The sequence below is a fragment of the Streptopelia decaocto genome (genome assembly GCF_964273445.1).
Source record: "Streptopelia decaocto genome assembly, chromosome: 2".
NCBI lineage: Eukaryota > Metazoa > Chordata > Aves > Columbiformes > Columbidae > Streptopelia > Streptopelia decaocto.
In genome coordinates, this window is record NC_138655.1 from 64,481,155 (window position 1) to 64,498,760 (window position 17,606).

Sequence of the window (17,606 nt, forward strand, 5' to 3'; positions counted from 1 at the left end):
CGTTCGGCCGGCGCGCATGCGGGCTTGGCCCCCTCACCTGTGCACGGCTGCGGGCTGCGCCTGCGCGGCCGCGGTAGGGCGGGTGCGGGGAGGACGCGGGGGCCGCCGGCTGGAAAAAGCTCTGAAAGAGGGGTCTTGTCCTCTCTAAGCAGCTTCGCCCGGGCGGCGGGGCGGCTGTGTGCGCGCACATGGTGCTGAGTGCGACGGGGGAGGTGGGAACGAGGGGAAGCGGCAACAGTTCCTCAGAGTGCGCTCGGCGCTGCGGCTGCCGCCTCTTCTGTCTCCCTTCTCTCTCTCTCTCTCCTCTGAGATCGGTTAAAAAAATAAAATGCAGAAGCCAGTTGAAGTATTAAATCTCTGGGTTTGTTAACCTGTTGCAGTGAGGGCTTGGCTGCTGGGTATCGTCTGGAGAAAGGAAGGACGCCAAGTAAGGGTGGCGCGGGTGGATGAGTGTGAACCACGCGGTGCCCATCGGATCTATGTGGAAGTGGCTTTGCCCGGCAGCAACAAAAAAAAAGCTGAAGTATTAATTCAGCCACTTACCTCACCTGTGTCTCTTCACCTGTTGCCCAGAACCCAGGCTGCTGAGACGGGCTGTGTTGAGGACAGTGGTGTGGCTGTCAGGGTGCACCTCACTACAGCCTCCTCTGTCTCTGCCATAGAATCATGGAATAGTTTGGGTTGTAAGGGACCTTCAAAGGTCAGCTAGTCCAGCCCCCTGCAATGAGCAGGGACATCTTCAACTAGATCAGGTTGCTCAGAGCCCTGTCCAGCCTGGAAATACCAAGGCTCGAGGAAGCTGCTTGCTTAGGTTTTAATTCATATGTAAGGGAAAGCCATGGTGCTTTTGAGAAGACGAAGTAGTTATGAAATTAGCAGTGGGTTGGTGGATACAGCAGGAAATGGGGACAGAGGAGGTGCCTCCCGGGGCCTGTGTTGTTTGCTGGGTTTGTGTAGGGGTTGCCATAGCAGCTGCCAGCAGCTCTCAGTGCCCAGGCAGACCTCAGGCTTGGAAACCTGCTCCAGATTAAGCAAGTGCTTCAGCCGGTGCTCTGTGCCCAGTGCTTTGGAGTGGGACCTGTAGCTGTTGTGTGAGAAGGAGCTTAACACCTGTCCCTCGATGCGTGAGTTCCCACCTGCAGCATGCCTACTCTGACCAGAGAGAAATGTCAGTTATGCAATTAGAAATAAACTTTTTTTAAAGGGTGACCTTAGAGTAGCTTCTGTCGTTTTGTAAACTGCTTAGATCTTCTCATTCTAAATTAACAACCAGAAGTAGAGGTGGTGGTGGGTGTGGGGTTTTTCATTTCCACCTCCCCCCCCCCGCTTCCTTGTTAGTCTGTCATACTGGTGCTATAACAGGGATAAAAATACTGATGTACTGATGGTGTGGTTGCTTGTTACAGCTTTACATTGTCCAGTCAATTTCTGCATTCTTGATTTAGGTTGATTTTTTTGTGTGTGGAGATGGAGGAGACTGTGGGAGGTGAGACTGAGTTAGGGGGAAGAGTCGAGTCTAGTTCCTCTCCTCGTCACTTTGCACAGCAGGAATCAGAACAACTTAGAGGAATGCAGCTTTCTTCCAAACCCAACATTGATCTCTGTCCACCCCTCATTGCTATTAAAAAAGGTAAGGAAGAAAATAATTATAAGAATGTATAAGTACTTCACGTCGACTTTGTATGGGAAAAAATCAGGAACAGAATAAGAAACTAATTATTAAGGAGCATGTTTAAGTTTATAACAAGTAGTTATACATAGTGGGTGGATACATGCTATTCTGAATATACCAGTGTAGGGACTACAATATGCTATTTACAGCTTTATGAATAAATATGTACATATAAATAAACACATGCATATATGGATTATGTTGTATATATGTACTTACAGTGTCTGGTACAGTGTGACTTTGATCCCTTAGCAGATTTCCTAATGTTGAATCATAGTAACATGATTAGAACCATTTTTTTGGGAATAAAAATTAATAGCACTCACATAATAGTATGCCATATAGTATGGTATCTCCTTTCTGAAATATATCAACAGTGATAACAGATTGAATAATTACTTCAAAGATTGAGTGTGGCCTTATGGGAGAGGATGAGGTCAGGGAAACTGGTATATATGTAAGTCCATGGGCCCCACTGAGGGAGCTGGCTGATGTTGTTGCAAGGTCACACTCAATAATCTTTGAATGTTTGTGGCAAGTGGGAGAGGTACCTGAGGCCTGGAGGAAAGCAAATACCATTCCTGTCTTCAAGAAGGAGGTCCAGGAAAATAGAGGTAGTCAGCCTCATCTTGGTCCCTAGAAAGGGACACAGCAGCTAATCCTGGATACCATTTCCAGGCACATGAAGAACAACCAGGTGACTGGGAATAGTCAACATAGATTCACCAAGGGGAAGACATGCTTGACCAACACTCATTGCCTTTTGTAATGAAATCACTGTCTTGGTAGGTGAGGGGAGTGCAGTGGATATGGTCTACCTTTTCTTAAGTGAGGCTTTTGACACTGTGTTCTGTTGGGAATTTTTTATTGTGCCCCTTGAGGTGAATTAACACACATTTGTGCTGAAATATATATATATATATATATATACACACACACACACATAAATAATTAACAATGCATTGGACAGTCCTGCTGCCATATGCGGTTCAACAAGGGGCCTGCAAAGATGCTTCACGAGCTGATTCCTTATGTGTGCTTACACCAGCACCAGTCTGGTGAGTGTCAGTAACTGGGGCACCTCAGCCCAGCCTTGGGTTCATCCCCCAGCATCAGCTCTGCTGCCCAAAGGTGGATTGATTCCAAACACTCCTAGGATGGCTACAAAAGAATGCTTTGGCTGTTTCTTATCTCATCACCAGGGGAAACAAAAGTCCCTTACAGGGAATTTTTGTGTCTCTGGCATTCCTGCTTCCAGTCAGTTTAACCCCTTCTGCAGCTGAGCATTTTTGGTCTCCATGCCAGGTCATTTCTTGATCACAAATTACCGCTGCTGAGCAGTTAGAATTTGATTTTCCTCTTTGCTTCTGTAAGATCCTCATAGAGAAGCTAATAAAGTTTGGGGTGTTTGAGCAGACAGTGGGATGGACTGAAAACTGGTTGAACAGATGGGCCCAGAGAATGGTGATCAGTGGCACAAAGTCCAGTTGGGGGTCAGTAGCTAGTGGTGTATCCTGGGGAGTCAATACCAGGTCCAGTCATATTTCTTCAAATCTTCAAGTGATGCAAATTTACATTAATGATCTGGAGGGTGGGATAGTGTCTAGCCTTAGCAAGGTTGCTGATGACACGTAACTGGGAGGGATGGCCAATACACCAAGGGGTTGTACTGCCATGCAGAGAGACCTTGAATAGCTGGGGAGTTGGGCTGATGGGAACCTCATGCAGTTCAACTGAAGGAAGTGCAAAGTCTTTCACCTGGGGAGGAACAAGCCCAAACACCAGTACAAGCTGGGGGCTGACCAGCTGTAAAGCAGCTTGACAGGAAAGGAGCTGGAGGTCCTAGTGGGGACACCATATTGAGCATGAGCCAGTAGTGGGCCGTTGTGGTAAAGAAGGCCAATGGTGTCCTGGGCTGCATTAGGAGGAATGTTGGCAGCAGATAAAAGGAGGTGATCCATCCTCTCCAATCAGCACTGGTGAAGCCATGCCTAGAGTACCATGTCTGGTTCTAAGCTCCCAAGTACAACAGTGGCATGGACCTACTAGAGAGAGTCCAGTGAAAGGCCATGAAGATGATGAAGGCACTGGAGAATCTCTTTTGGGAGAAAAGGCTGAGAGAGCTGGGATTCTCCAGGCTGGAGAAGAGGGGAATCAGGAGATCTCATCACCATGTATGAATACCTGAAGGGAGTGTGTAAAGATGGAGTCAGGCTCTCTTTGGTAGTGTCCAGTGACAGGACAAGAAGCAATGAGCTAAATGGAAGCACAAGAGGTTCTGTCTGAACACCAGGAGACACTTTGTGAGAGTGATGAAGCACTGGCACAGGTTTCCCAGAGAGGTTGTAGAGTCTCCCACCTCAGAGAAATTCAAAAGCCATCTGGACATGGTCCTGACAACTTGCTCTAGGTGGCCCTGCTTGAGTGTGGGGGGTTGGACCAGATGATCTTCAGAGGTCCCCTCCCACCTCAGCCATTATTTTGGTTCTGTGAATAATATGTTATAATCAGGGGAGACTTCATGGGAGAAAAGACACAATCTATAAGGAAATTTATAAGGAAATCAGTACTATTAGAATATTAATTTTAGTCACAATCTCATAATTTATTTAGAATAGATTAAATAGTAGTTCCTGAAAGTTTAGTGAGCTGCTTGTTAGCACTACTACATGCTCCACTGCTGCCAAGAATGGGACCTAAATACCATCTTCTGAGAAACAAGATGGTTGCTTTTTCTTGGACTAAAAGCAAGCTGTAGCAGTTACAAACAATCATAATTTTAAAGGTAACTAAAACACTACTTTCATTAAGGAGAGGTAAAGCAATATTTACAAATGCTTTGTAATTAAAAACAATTTAAAAGAGAAATGGTGGCTGTCTGGAGATGAGTTGCACTTAGTATCAGGAAAACATAAACAATCTTATTTGTTACTTAAATGACTTAAAAATATACAAATTTTAATTTTGGGGAAAAACAAAAGCATGTGATAAATTTTATTTAATAACTTGAAGGGCTTCAGAAGTTCATAAGGAGCCTTAAACAATTGACAAAAGATAATTACATACTGTTTTTTATGCAAATATTAGCAATCTTTATTTTTCAGATATTCCATGTGCTCAAGTTGTCTTGTAAGTCTCTGCAAGTAGCAACTTTGTCAGAGATGCATGAGGCTTACAATCAGAATTTAGGTAAAGAAGTAACAGAAAAGGAATAACTGGGTGACAATAGCAAAAGTGAAAAGTGATGATATTTCAGTGTCTCAATTTTTTCCAGAACTGATTTCTTCAAGCTAGTACCTTAAATTGCTTTTTCTTACCTCTACTGCTGTCAGTAGGGATTCTTTGCAATTGAACTTGAGATAAAAGCCATTATAAGACATCTTTTCCCCTAATGGCTTCTAACGGTTCCTGCTGAGGCACAGGTTTTCTTATGTTCCTTTTGTGTCTCATTTTCCCCAACCTGAGAAGAAGTCAACCAGCAGATATTGAGACACAACATAGCGACATCATTGCAGGTCTTGTAAATGCGTTAAGTTGTGCATATACCTGAATAATTAGAACTCTTCAATTCTTTTAACTAGACACAGAAAGTAAGCACCGTAGACGTGGAGGGGACCTGAAGACAAGGGGCAATGAGCTGGGATCTGCTGTCACAGGATCCCCTTTGACTGCTGTCCTTCCGGCAAGTATTTTCATACTAAAAAGGTGGCAACTCAGCTATCTTTTGTCTGTTAACTTTTCTTCTGCACAGATTATTTCTGAAGTCTTCATTGACAAAGGTCTGCCTAATACTGCAGGATGCTGAGTTCCTTTCATATCTCTTAATTACAAGGAAAACCAACAATGAGCCACTCAAAAGTTTATACAATGTTAGGCCTTTTACTTCCTGTGCTCATAATGTGCATTGCTGGGTGGTTTTTTTTTTTAATCATCCACCAGTTAATTCCCTTTCTTTGCCAAGTTGAAAATTAATATCGCTTAAAAATACTTGAATAAAGTCATGCTGCATCAGGGAAGGCATATGCAAAACCAGAAATCCAGCTGTTGGCATAGAAGCCAGAGGTGATAAAAGATTGGCACAGGTGAGCTGGGACCTACATGAGAGAAGAATGAACTGTGAATCAGAAAATATGTAGCTTTTAGACACCTCAGAATGGTACTGACCAACAACTACAGGTATTCAGGCATTCTTGGTGTCTCCTCAAAGAGATGCAGGTAGAGACAGGAGGGATGTAGAACATTCATTCAATCTGGGATAAGACCAAATGGTAGGAAGCAAAGGTGGACAATGGTCAGCATTTTTTTTTTTTGTTTTAAATCTAAGAGTAAATTAGGATTGATCACTTACAATTTCTAGTTTAGAATACTGGGAAGATGATGTAATTTATCTTTGCTTCTCTCCAGTAAAAACTGTGAGGTACAGACATCCCCAGGCTCCAGATACTCATGTCAGTGGGAGCTGTAAGTAGAGGGAAAGGCTCAGCGTGGTGACTTTTTTACCCAAATCTTTAGTTTTCTGTATAGCTTCTAAAAGTTATCTATTGACTTAAAAATCTTATCCACCATGTCTATTTTCAGTCTTGTTCACACTGTTATGAAGACTTAAGAATCCTTTGTCTACATGAATATCCTTTATCACTCTGCCACTACCCTTATATGACCTGTGTATTAAACATCAATTGCATATTTGTTCCAGTGGTGACTGATTTTATAGTGGATTTGTTTTATTTATTTCCATTGAGGTAATAACTTGATACTCTATATTAAAATGCTGAGAGTAAAGAGATAGATCTGGTCCCAGATCTGGAATATGGACATACAGAAGTTTGGAAGCTGGATTCACAAAGCTGAGATTTGAAGTAGAGCCTTTATAGTGCTAAATTTGTATTGTCACGTTAGCCTGCATCCACATCTGATTCTGAGGCCCTGATCTGAAGTTTCCTTTGTAGTGGCCTTAGAGTAAGAATTAATTCTGGCCTAGCAAATTAATTATCACTAATCTTTTCCCTCTGCATTCATTAGATATATTTTTGATGTTCCTGTTTGAAGTAGTTTATGAAACAAGATTAAGGATCAACAATATCAAATACAATCCTTAAGTGAGGAGAAATAATCTCTCTATAACAAACTTTTATTTTCTAGACAACTGCTAAGAAAAGTATAGTACTTTCCAGTGAAACTAGAAAAGAACTAGCTAAGCAAGCCAAAGTCACCAAAGAGGAGAGAAGAGCTCGAATAGATGAAAGACACAAGTATTTGATAGCAAGATTAGCAGATGGGATAGGCTTAAGTGAGCAGCAAGTGGAGGAGGCCATTGTTTCTGATGACAAGGTAAATATTAATTAAATTATTATTATTAAATATTTTTCGAAAAAATTCCAATCTTTTGAAACTACTTCGCAATTAACTACTTGTAATTTTGGTTTTAGTTTCAACTTATAGAACAATTCTTTGCATCTGGTGGACTTAAAAAATTGCTCTTCTTTTACCAAGATGTATTGCAGGTATGTTTCTGTTATTACTTCTGCAAAAGCAAAGTTGCACTTTTTTTTTAAAATATCATGACTGTTGCAAAATTCAGAATATGTTAACAGAGATTATTTTGCTATGCACGCTAATGTGAAAAGAACCTGGATCTCATTGTTTAGATGCTGCCATATCAACTTACATGGAAATGGGAGGATGCCCTGTGGCATGGTTTGATACTGTTCTTGTTTTCACAAAAGAACACTTAAAAAGGGCAAGTAAAGTAATAATTCAGACTTCAGAAAATATAAAGATAATTGGGGCAAAGTGTTCACAGTAGTTAGAGTTTAAAAAGACTAGATTAGCTCATGTATTATAGGAATGGGGAACTGGGTGTATAAGAGCAGTCTTCTTTTGGTGTGAACTTCACCAGCTCTGTTATGGACAAAGCACAGATTCAAGAGCATGAAAAATGGTGCAATTTCTTTCTAAATTAAGGTGGCTTCACGTTCAGGTCTGTCCTGTTCTGCAGAAAATAATCTCAAGCCTGGAAAATTATACGTAACTAGAAATAGGGTAGTTGTAGTCCCCAAAGTGTATTTCTCTCCCTTTCAATTTTGAAAAGGGGAAGCCTCTTCATAAAAAGCAAAATAATGTGTTCAGCTTCCAATCTGTGTGTGGTATCAGAAGTTGCAAAGTGACCTTGAAATTGCCTAATGTGACTGTTGTGAGCTTCTTGAACTGCAGAAGTCTTTCCATAGTCCTTTGAGGTTATGCCATTGAGGAGTCATGTTAAGGTGAGCTAACTCACCATGTGGTGGTATTTTAGGCTTGTTGGGGACAATAAAACAATTGGTAATGCTTGATCATCAGTTACGTGCAAGAATGAATTACAGATTCGTTATAACTGATGGAAATTAAAAGAACTTTTGAGTGTTACTGAAATTGCTTAGAGACTTCGCAAAGCACAGGATCAGTTCAGCTGTCAAAACAGTTTAATCAGTTTTTCCTTTCACTGAGACTGTGTGTGCACATTTCTGAGATGAGCATGTTGTTCTCTGACTTAGAACAAGATGAAACTAAAAATCTTGAAAGTGTTTTCCTCAATTTACGAGCCATAAATGTAAGCCCAGCTTGGGTTAAGTGAAACATTTCATTTCTGCATTTACTTCTGTTTTATTTTGGTCTTTTTAACCATTAAAATATGAATTCATGAAAATTCTGTTGCAAAGGCAGCATAGCATAAAAATAAATGTTTCTGATGGAAAGTATGAATGCCATCTCTACCATCTTCCACCCAATTATGATGAGTCAAGAGATCTCATTAAATTGACTGTTCTGTCAACAGTTTTTGGTTTCAAACATATTGGAGATTACTCAGGGTCAGTATCATACATGCTTGCCCTGTTTTTAACCATTTTTGGCCATTCTTGGAGACAAAATACTGGTCTGGGCAGGCAGTTGGCCTGACCGAGAAATCATGTTCTTACCAAGGTTTCTCAAGATCCTTTCTTCAGTGCTGCTTATCTCTCTTTTTCACCAGCTTGGGTGCATGATGTTCACTTGAGACTCTGCATAGGGGTTAGAAGATACTGATTTGAGGTGGGAGTGGGGAGCCACCACTGTGTATCATACATCACACATTCGGTCTAGCAGGAGCTGAACATTTGACTTTTTAGGAAGAGTCCTCTCCTTAAAAGAGGAATATACCTACAGGCTTCTTTCACATTATGTTCTGTGACATTCTTCCAAGTTTCAACAGATTATTTTCCAAATTGTGTGACAGAAAATTCATAGAATGATAGAATCATTTTGGTTGGAAGAGGCCGTCAAGATCATAAAGTCCAACTGCTAACCTAACTCTGGCACTAGAATTAGAGGGATGCAAGTCTTTATTAGGCTTAAACCTTTATAATTGTTTTCAAGAGACGAGGTTATAGATACATCTCAGTGGAGAGGGACCAGTGGCAGCAAAGCCTTCTCAGAGAGGAAGTTTTTCAGAGTGATACGTGGTTAAAAACATCGCAGAAAGCTAAATTTCTTTGCATTGTTGCCAGGATCTATCTGAGAGTGTTCCTTGTGAGTCCCGCTCACAATTACAATACGACTCTGCAGGCCAGGAACATGACTCTTTCTGTAAGACATCCAGTTTGTTTCTATGGAGGAAGTTGCTCCAGGAAACATTTCAGATTTTATTTAATTATATTTTTTCTGAGGTTTTTTTTCCCCTTCTTCTTTGAGTGTTTTCTGAAAGAACAGGGCTATGAAACTGTTTACTGTGGATCATGAGATTCATACAAAGCTCCTTCACCAAACCATAGAATCATAGACTTGTTTAGGTTGGAAAAGACCTTTAAGGTCATCCAACCATTAGCTAGCCCTGCCAAAGTCAGCCTCATGATTTCTGTCTGGGAATTACTAACAGATTTAGAATTAGCTTAGTTATAATTCACATATTCAAATAGGATGAGGTATTCGTATGATAACAGTTTTTATTAACCTTTTATTTATAATTGCTAGCAAAAGTTGAATGCATCACTGAAGTCAGATGGATCAACGAACAGTTCGATTCAGAAGAAGTTATTTATTACCATGGGTTCTACTGAGGTATGGTTGAAAAATTCATTAGATGACATTTGAAAAGTGAAAGATTGGAAAAATGTAACAGTTTTGCAGTGTTAAACAGATTTTTGTAATTCTTGGATAGATATTTAAGTATTTAGTCCATATTGTCATAATGCAAGATCTCCCAGCTGAGCTGGGAATTTACTAGTAAAGAAGTAGTGATTAATGGATTTGACTGTCTGAGAGGAGAGCAGGTCAAATAAATGCTTGTTTGAAAGTTGCAGATCCTAACATTTTGTTAATGACTGTATGTTCAAGTATTTTCCAGTGCTTGTGCACTTCTAGTTTAAAAGTGCAATTCTTCAGTGGTTTTAATAATGCTGCACATAACTCCAAAAATATCTATAATAATTTCTTTATTCCATTCAAATTCTTATAACAACCTCCTCACTGTAATATCTAAGCATTATTCAGACTAGTCATTAACATTTCTGATTAATTTTATTTCTGTCTCTTTTGGAGGAAATCAGGTGTACCATAGTCAACTTTATTTGAATAAAGCATGGTGATGTCTTTTTATTTTTTATTTTTTAATTTTTTTTTCCAATGAGCTTATATTAACAGATGTGTTAGAAAAGACATAGCTGAAGAATTCTTTCTTGCTTTCAGAGAAGAAGTGAGGTTCATTCCTCTGCTAATTGGACCAATGGGAATGGCTTTTAAAATTTGTTATAGTTGAATTATTAAATTTAATATATTAAAAATAAGCGTTGTTGCAGTACTGATTTGAAACTTTTACATTACTTCAGTCGATTAAAAAGATGAAAGCACATGTTAAAAGGTATTTGAATCAGAAGTTTTTAGTAATCTTTAAGTTCCCCTTCAAAAAAATGAAATAAATGTCTTTCTAACATGATCCATTCTGGTCTAGGTATCTATGAAAAGTACTTTAAATGCTTGAAAGCTGAAGATATCTTTAGGTTTTTATCAATGAATTTGTGTTGGTAGATTCAGAAAGGGATTAGACAATCTCATGGGTAGGTCTGTAAGTGGATAATAAAATGACTAGACAGGAATTTGCCATCTCAGCTCTCACACAATGTTTGCAGGTGGTCAGGGAACACAGAAGGGACGGAGCTCAGGAAGGAGCCTGACTCGCAAGCTCTCCCTGAACTGCATTTTCTTGATAGAGATGCGATACTGGACTTGTCTGCCCAAAAGGGCATTTTTGATGTTCTTATGTCAGATGGAGAAAAAACGACATTTGATTTGAGAAGGATCGATTTTGAAATATCCTACAAACAGTTCCCTACTTTTTTTGAGTGATATTTTTTTTACAATTTTGTTTTCAGCACAGTTTTACATTGTTAAGTAAATTACTTTTACTGTAGAGGTGTGTTCTTTATAACTGATTTCATTTTGTCCTTTTTACAGAACTTTACAGGAACTTGTGCATTTTTCCTAAGGACATCAGATAAAGTTATAACTGCATCAAATATTTCCCAGGTCAGACCAAAATATTTGCAACAGAAGAGCATGCAGATACTAACATTTAAGAGTAGACATTAAATAAAAAAATGTAATAAGCCTGAAATAATTTTCTCAAAAACATTGATGCACTCATTTTTATGCTTTACAGATTTTCTCCTTATTTGTCACTAATAAGTTGATGTGTTCCCTTCGAGCAGTCCAAAGTTGTAGTAAGTTTGTTCTCCAGCTACCGTCATGGAAATTAGTACTTCAGTTTCTGTCAGTCACTTGCTTTATGACAATATTTTTAAAAATACCTCATCGAAGGGTGCAGAAGTAATTTTGAGGCTTCCTCTTCTCACGGCCTGTGAGTCCTGCTGCACTGTTTCAGTTGGGTAACTGTCAGAATGGTTGTCCAAACTCTTCAGTGAGCTTTCCTCACGTCCTCTCTCTGTGGTTCTCTTGCAATCACCTTGTCTTGGCAGTGGATGTCCTGTAGCTGTCATCAAACTTCATCCCTTATGTGAGGCAACATTTTTAGATGACATAGAAGGTAGAACAAGCCCTAATTTTCCATCTGGCAGTCTTCACACTGATGAGGCTTGGAGCTTGGGCTCAGACTGGTTTGGCAAGTTTTGGTTTATCCTGAAAAGTTGTGTTGGAAATAGAACCTGAGAACCCCCTAGAAATACAGAAATTTGTCCTGTTTCTCAAGAGGAATAGCCGAATCTTCAGCATCCTGTGGAAAGAAATGGTTCAGGTTGTATATCAACTTTGTCCTAGAGATTCAGAAGTCTTGAAAGACTTAATTTGCTGTGTCTCTCCCTCCCTGCAACAAATGTAAACACTAATATGGGAGAAACTGGCATTGTTAAAAGCATCTGAAGGGGGAAAATAGAGGTCAGTTTTTTCTTCATTAGCCTTCTGTCCTTTCCTTCTGTTATTTTGTTAGCACACCCTCTTGCAGAAAGAATTAGTTTAGGAGCATTTCCTTGTTAACAACCTTGTGAGCATTGCCTCCCAGGGAACATGTTCAGACATGCAGAGAAATCTGGTCTTCCTCCTAAGCACTTCTTCAAGCAGAATGATGTCATCCATAAAACCACCACTTTTTGAGAAAGATTTTTCTACCCTCTTGTACTCTAGTGGGATTATAATACTGTAATATTGTTAGGATGTAGTATTCCACCCATGCATAACAACTAATTGACTTAAATGCTCTTCTTTTGCATGCAAGGGGGGACTAGCAAGAAAAACACTAGTGAAATTAATATTCAAGATAGCCAAGAATGTCAAAGCTTCTACAAAACCTCATTTGTAGTTGCTGTTCCTAAAACACTCTGGAATTGCTGTCTTTATACAGGCAGAAGTTGGGAGTCGAAGCTTCCAGGACAGAACTCTGTTTGCTTTTCCCTGTATGAGTGAAACATTCAGTGTGATGAAGGCAAAATCAGTGTATGTTTTGTGCAGCTCAGAAGTTCTCAATGAGACTTCCTCTCTGCTAACAGGAGGCATACCCAGATCTGAAATGGCTAGTCTGTATGGGTCATAGAAAGCACATGGCCCATGTTCAGGATTTATCCATCTGTAAGCAAAATGCCTGTAGAAGATAACCAGTCCATAAGCAGATAGCACTGGGAAAACATGCAGTCCCTCACTTCCTCCAATTAATGCATTATATTCTGCAGTAAAATTCCACTCACCAGTGCTGTCTCTGTCCCCAGCTTCAGAAATTCACTGCTTGTTGCTTCACATTAACTAGAATGGACTATTAGAAGGGACCTACAATGGTCATATAGTCCAACTGTCTGACCACTTCAGGGCTGACCAAAAGCTGAAGCACATTGTTAAGGTCATTGTCTGAACACCTCTTAAGCGCTGACAGGCTGGGGGCATTGACCATCTCTTTAGGGAATCTGTTCCAGTGTTTGACCACTCTCTCTGTAAATAAATGCTTCATAACAATGAATAACAATGAACTGGAGAGCAACTGAGGCATTTCTTGCCTGATACATTTGTTGTCCATTTTTAGGCATTTATGATAGATGGAAGCTGTTCCTCTAAAAGAGAAATACAGACATATAATTGTCTTAATGCACTGATGTTAAATGATTCATTTTAATTGGTGGCTGGAGTGTTGCTACAATATAGGACTGACTCTTCTGGTGACTCAAACTTAATGGCAAGTCTTGGAATTTCCAGTCGAATTTTAGTCTATGTCCAATCCAAATTCAGTAGCAGGGCGAGGGGCGGGGGCAATATCCTCATGGAACCTACACAGTTATGGACTGTATGTATGTCTACCACGTGTCTGAATTTCACTTGAGTACTATAATGCTGCAAAAGTTTACGTGCACTCTGCTGATTTTTGTTTCTTCCCAAAGGAGGTGAATTTTGGTGTATTTGATTGTGCTAACGGAAATATCCTTCAGGGCCTGGAATTCTTCTTGTCCCAAATCATGATACCAGCACTTAAATCCCAACAGGTAATCCAATAGCTAGTCTTTTTTCCCAAGAACATGTGGAATTAAGGCAAGTGGCTGCTGCACTCCTGTTTGTGCATCAGTTGAACGATACAAAAAGATACAAGTCTAATACAGACCTTTATGGGAGTCATGCAATTTGTATACAAGTGTTTGAAATACATATATTTATTTTTTATTTTCAAGCAATAGCACCAGCTGTAATGCTCATAACAAAGGAGAATGTAGCGTATCAGCCATACTAAGGTAAAACTATGATGACTTATTTAAAAGTAGATTAAGCTTGGATTGAAAGAAGTGTCAAGTCTCTCTGGCTGCATAAAGGATCAGTGTATGATTTTATTCTAGACCGTGGACAGCAAGTACTGTATCACAAAAAGAGTGCCCATCTTCTCTAAGTTTTTTTTGTTCTGTGTCAGTCACACAGCATCACAGTTGGTTCTGTTGCCTCCAGAAGGACACGTTCAGAAGTAGGTAATATACCTTCCTAATTTTTTTTTCCATAAATCATAAAATATTCAGAATTGGGGAGCTGTGAAAGAAGGCTTGAAGAACAGCCAGATACAAGACTTTCTGTATTCAGTGGATAAATTTGTGGGTACTTTGTCATCATCAAGACAAAATATAGAAGATAAAATTCAGCTCACAAAAGTGGATATTGATATTTATATCAGCAACTTACAGAACCCATCTGACTACATAACTGCAGGTGAGTAATTCCTATGTCAAAACAACCACAATGATGCTGTTTATAAAATACATGTTATGTCATTAGTAAAAAATTACTCTGAAGAATTAATTCGTCTTCCCTGAGCTGTATACATTTTTCTGCTTACACTTGCCAGGTTTCTCACTGTGTAATTATAAAATCATCAATCATTTGCCCATCCATTAATTCATAGATCTGTAGATTAGGTTCCTTGACATATCATGTATGCAGTGGCCTGTGTTCCTCCTAGTTTGCTGGCCAAGTAGTTAGTAGTGTAACTAGTGTAACTAGTGTAACTAGCCATCTACTAGTATGTATAGTCTTCAATTTCTTTGATACTGTGGAAACCATATCTTATGTTAAGTCTGGCTCTGAGGGCTGTGAGTCAAAACAAAACGTATTTATAAAAGTTTGTCTTATATATATATACATATATGTTTATGTGAGAAAAAGAGCAGTTATGTCTTTTGAACAATAGCTTTCCACCATTTCTTTCATCACATAGATTTTCAGAGTGAAATAATGCCAAACCAGTAAATATTTGTGCAATCCCTCTCAACCCTACAGGAGCCTGTGGCAGGACAGTTTCCACAGAAGAACTAGTGACTCTTAAGATGAGACAATAACATTATATAGCTGGGCAAGTTCTTCAGATTCGTTCAGTAGCACAAGCTCCATGAGTGCTAAATATAATGCACCAAGTGAACCGGACTCTTTTCAGCTGCTAAGGCAATCTAAAAGATGTGCTGACTTATGAATTGTAGGGGATTTTTGTGACTGTTAATAGTAGTGTCAGTTACGTGATGCTTTTGATGTTGCATAGGCTGCAGTGGCAGGAGAGAAATGTGGAAGTGTAAGCCTTTGCTGATGAAATATAAGCAGAAAAATATACCCGTAATAGTTAATGCATTTCTTAGACCTCTGAAACACAATTCTCACAAAACCACATTACTGATTGTTGTTTTTTGTTCCCCTTATGAACTCAGTGTATTTTTAACTGTTTCCATTTTAAAGGATATGCAGGATAGTAGGTAGATACAGGTTTTATGTGTGTGCATCTTGTTATTACTGTCTTAATAATTTCCTGTTGTTGATCAGTGATTTGAATATCATCAGCTTATACAGCTTCAGCTTATGTTTGACAAGGACATTTAACTTCTGTAGTTAAAAATCTGTATTTATTTCGTGGTACTTATGAGACCATCCTGTTCTATGATTTTGAAGGCAGTAACACAGAGGTCACTGAGAAACTGGAAGAAGTGATCATGATTTGGATCAAACAGATCAGACAAGTTTTAGTGGAGAGTGAACAAATTAGAAGAGAAGCTGGTGACGTTGGTCCATCTGCAGAGCTGGAACACTGGAAGACAAGAATGTCATCATTTAACAGGTTAAATCCCTGTGTTATTTCTCACAGAGTCTAAAAAAAAAGTTTTTAAAAAATAGATGTAAACTTCATTTCCAAAGGGAGTATTAATTGTATTTCTTTCTTCAAAGCCTTTTAGAGGAGATCAAGAGTACGAGAGTAAAGAAAATCATAAGTATTCTTCAGGCAGCAAGATCAAAGACTTTAAAGCAGTGGAAAGAGCTGGTAATTACCATGTTTTAATAAAAGTTTTAAATTAGTACAGTACCGTATTTGTAATACACAGAGAACTGAACACAATGCTAAAAATAGGTTTGAGTGTTTATGCTAGTTTTGTACTGTGGTTTATTACCCATTTGTTGAAACATAACATTGAAGAGTCTGAAGTTAAATAAATGACTTGAAAAGAAGTCAATGCTTCTGTATGTGTCATTCATTAATGTAGTGAGCAGAGTGGTTGTGCAAAAGTAAAGCCATGCAGCAATACATTTTTCTGTCTCTCTCCAGCTGTACACTATGCAGGCCACCTGTAGAGATGTCGGAAAGTTCATCATGTTGCTTTTAGAATTATTGACAGCTGGCTTTTTGTAGCATAACAGCTACTTCAGATAAGTGGATATCTGTAATGTAAACTTATCAGTCAAAATGTTAGGCAAGCCAGAAAATAAGCTGTATACCATGTACAGCCAATCAGACCCCTCACCCCCACCAGAATGCAGAACTTCTAACACTTAAGAAGCTATTCTACTGTTTTGAAAATAGACCAGCAAAAGGGTGTCAGCCTATAGAGTTTCTGGTTTTGTGCTTAAAATTGTCACAGACTTCTGTGATAAATGGAATTTGGATGAGAGTGTGTGTACAGAGCCAGTACAAGCCACAGATGATGAACTAGATTTTTTTCTTCATACAAAATTGCCTCCTAAGCACTGGATAGTTCCACCTGTCATGAACAGAAGGATATACAAGCATTAGTCGTGAACTCATTTTCCATAACAAGTGTTTATTAAAAAATGATGGGAAATGCCTTGGTACATTTCAGGGATCTTGTCTAAGTTCTGTAGGATGGGTATCATGCTAAAACCATTCTAAAATGTAAGCTGGATTATTGAAACCACACTATTGTTACTTCTATCAGGAAAGAAAAGTTTAGGGGTTTAAGGAAGGAGTTCTTCTAAATCATATCCAAGATATTGCTGATTGCCAGGTAGATCTTACCAATTTTTGCCTGTAAAAGTAGATATTTCTTATGTAAAGAAGAAATGTCTTATTTGAAAGAACTTTCTGCAAGAAAATGTTTGCAAGATGGATTAATAGTCTTGCAGTAACATGCAAGAGAAAGAACCTCTTCAGTAAATTTTAACAGTATTAATTTTTTATTTCTCCCCTCAGGATGGCAATATAACAATTGCTGCCAATGAAGCTAAAGACAACATGAGATATTTATATACATTGGATAGATTTTTTGGCCCACTTGCCAAAGCCTCACCTGTAAGTAGTACTCTAAAGGCAACAATTAACTTGAAATTCAGAAAATAAAGGCTTTTGCTTCTGAAAGATATTATCTTTTCAGTATTTAACTCCTATGTTTAATGATTAGTGGACAGCTTAACTCTTTTGGCACCAGTGAACTGAGTTTACAGATTTTGAATAATCCAGAGATAATACTACTTTTTGTGTAGAAGGCAGTTATCATTCCAGAAAATAATTGAAGGGAATGAAAAAAATAAGCAAAAGATGTTGTTTTTCCAAACCTGATGTCAAGCTGAATTGTCTTTGGGAGGTTGGGCTTTACATATGGTACTTCTTCCTGTCTCCATGCTTCAGTTACTAGTTACTTGTGATTGTTTTAATGCAAATATCATTAAATGATCTTAA

The 17,606-nt window shown here is 38.9% G+C and overlaps 1 protein-coding gene across 1 annotated transcript in view; it reads left to right on the forward strand.

The window, feature by feature from the left end:
• The first annotated feature begins 50 nt into the window (after positions 1-50).
• LOC309436282 (dynein axonemal heavy chain 5-like) overlaps positions 51-17,606 on the forward strand; it is a 168,884-nt gene continuing 151,328 nt past the window's right edge. Inside the window, exons 1-12 of the mRNA XM_082045351.1 lie at positions 51-73; positions 1,446-1,630; positions 5,254-5,354; positions 6,815-7,003; positions 7,102-7,176; positions 9,659-9,745; positions 11,138-11,209; positions 13,558-13,659; positions 14,179-14,369; positions 15,594-15,755; positions 15,863-15,956; positions 17,121-17,219. Coding sequence (XP_081901477.1) covers positions 1,468-1,630; positions 5,254-5,354; positions 6,815-7,003; positions 7,102-7,176; positions 9,659-9,745; positions 11,138-11,209; positions 13,558-13,659; positions 14,179-14,369; positions 15,594-15,755; positions 15,863-15,956; positions 17,121-17,219 — 1,335 coding nt within the window. The 5' untranslated portion in view covers positions 51-73; positions 1,446-1,467. The remainder of the gene's footprint in view (positions 74-1,445; positions 1,631-5,253; positions 5,355-6,814; positions 7,004-7,101; positions 7,177-9,658; positions 9,746-11,137; positions 11,210-13,557; positions 13,660-14,178; positions 14,370-15,593; positions 15,756-15,862; positions 15,957-17,120; positions 17,220-17,606) is intronic.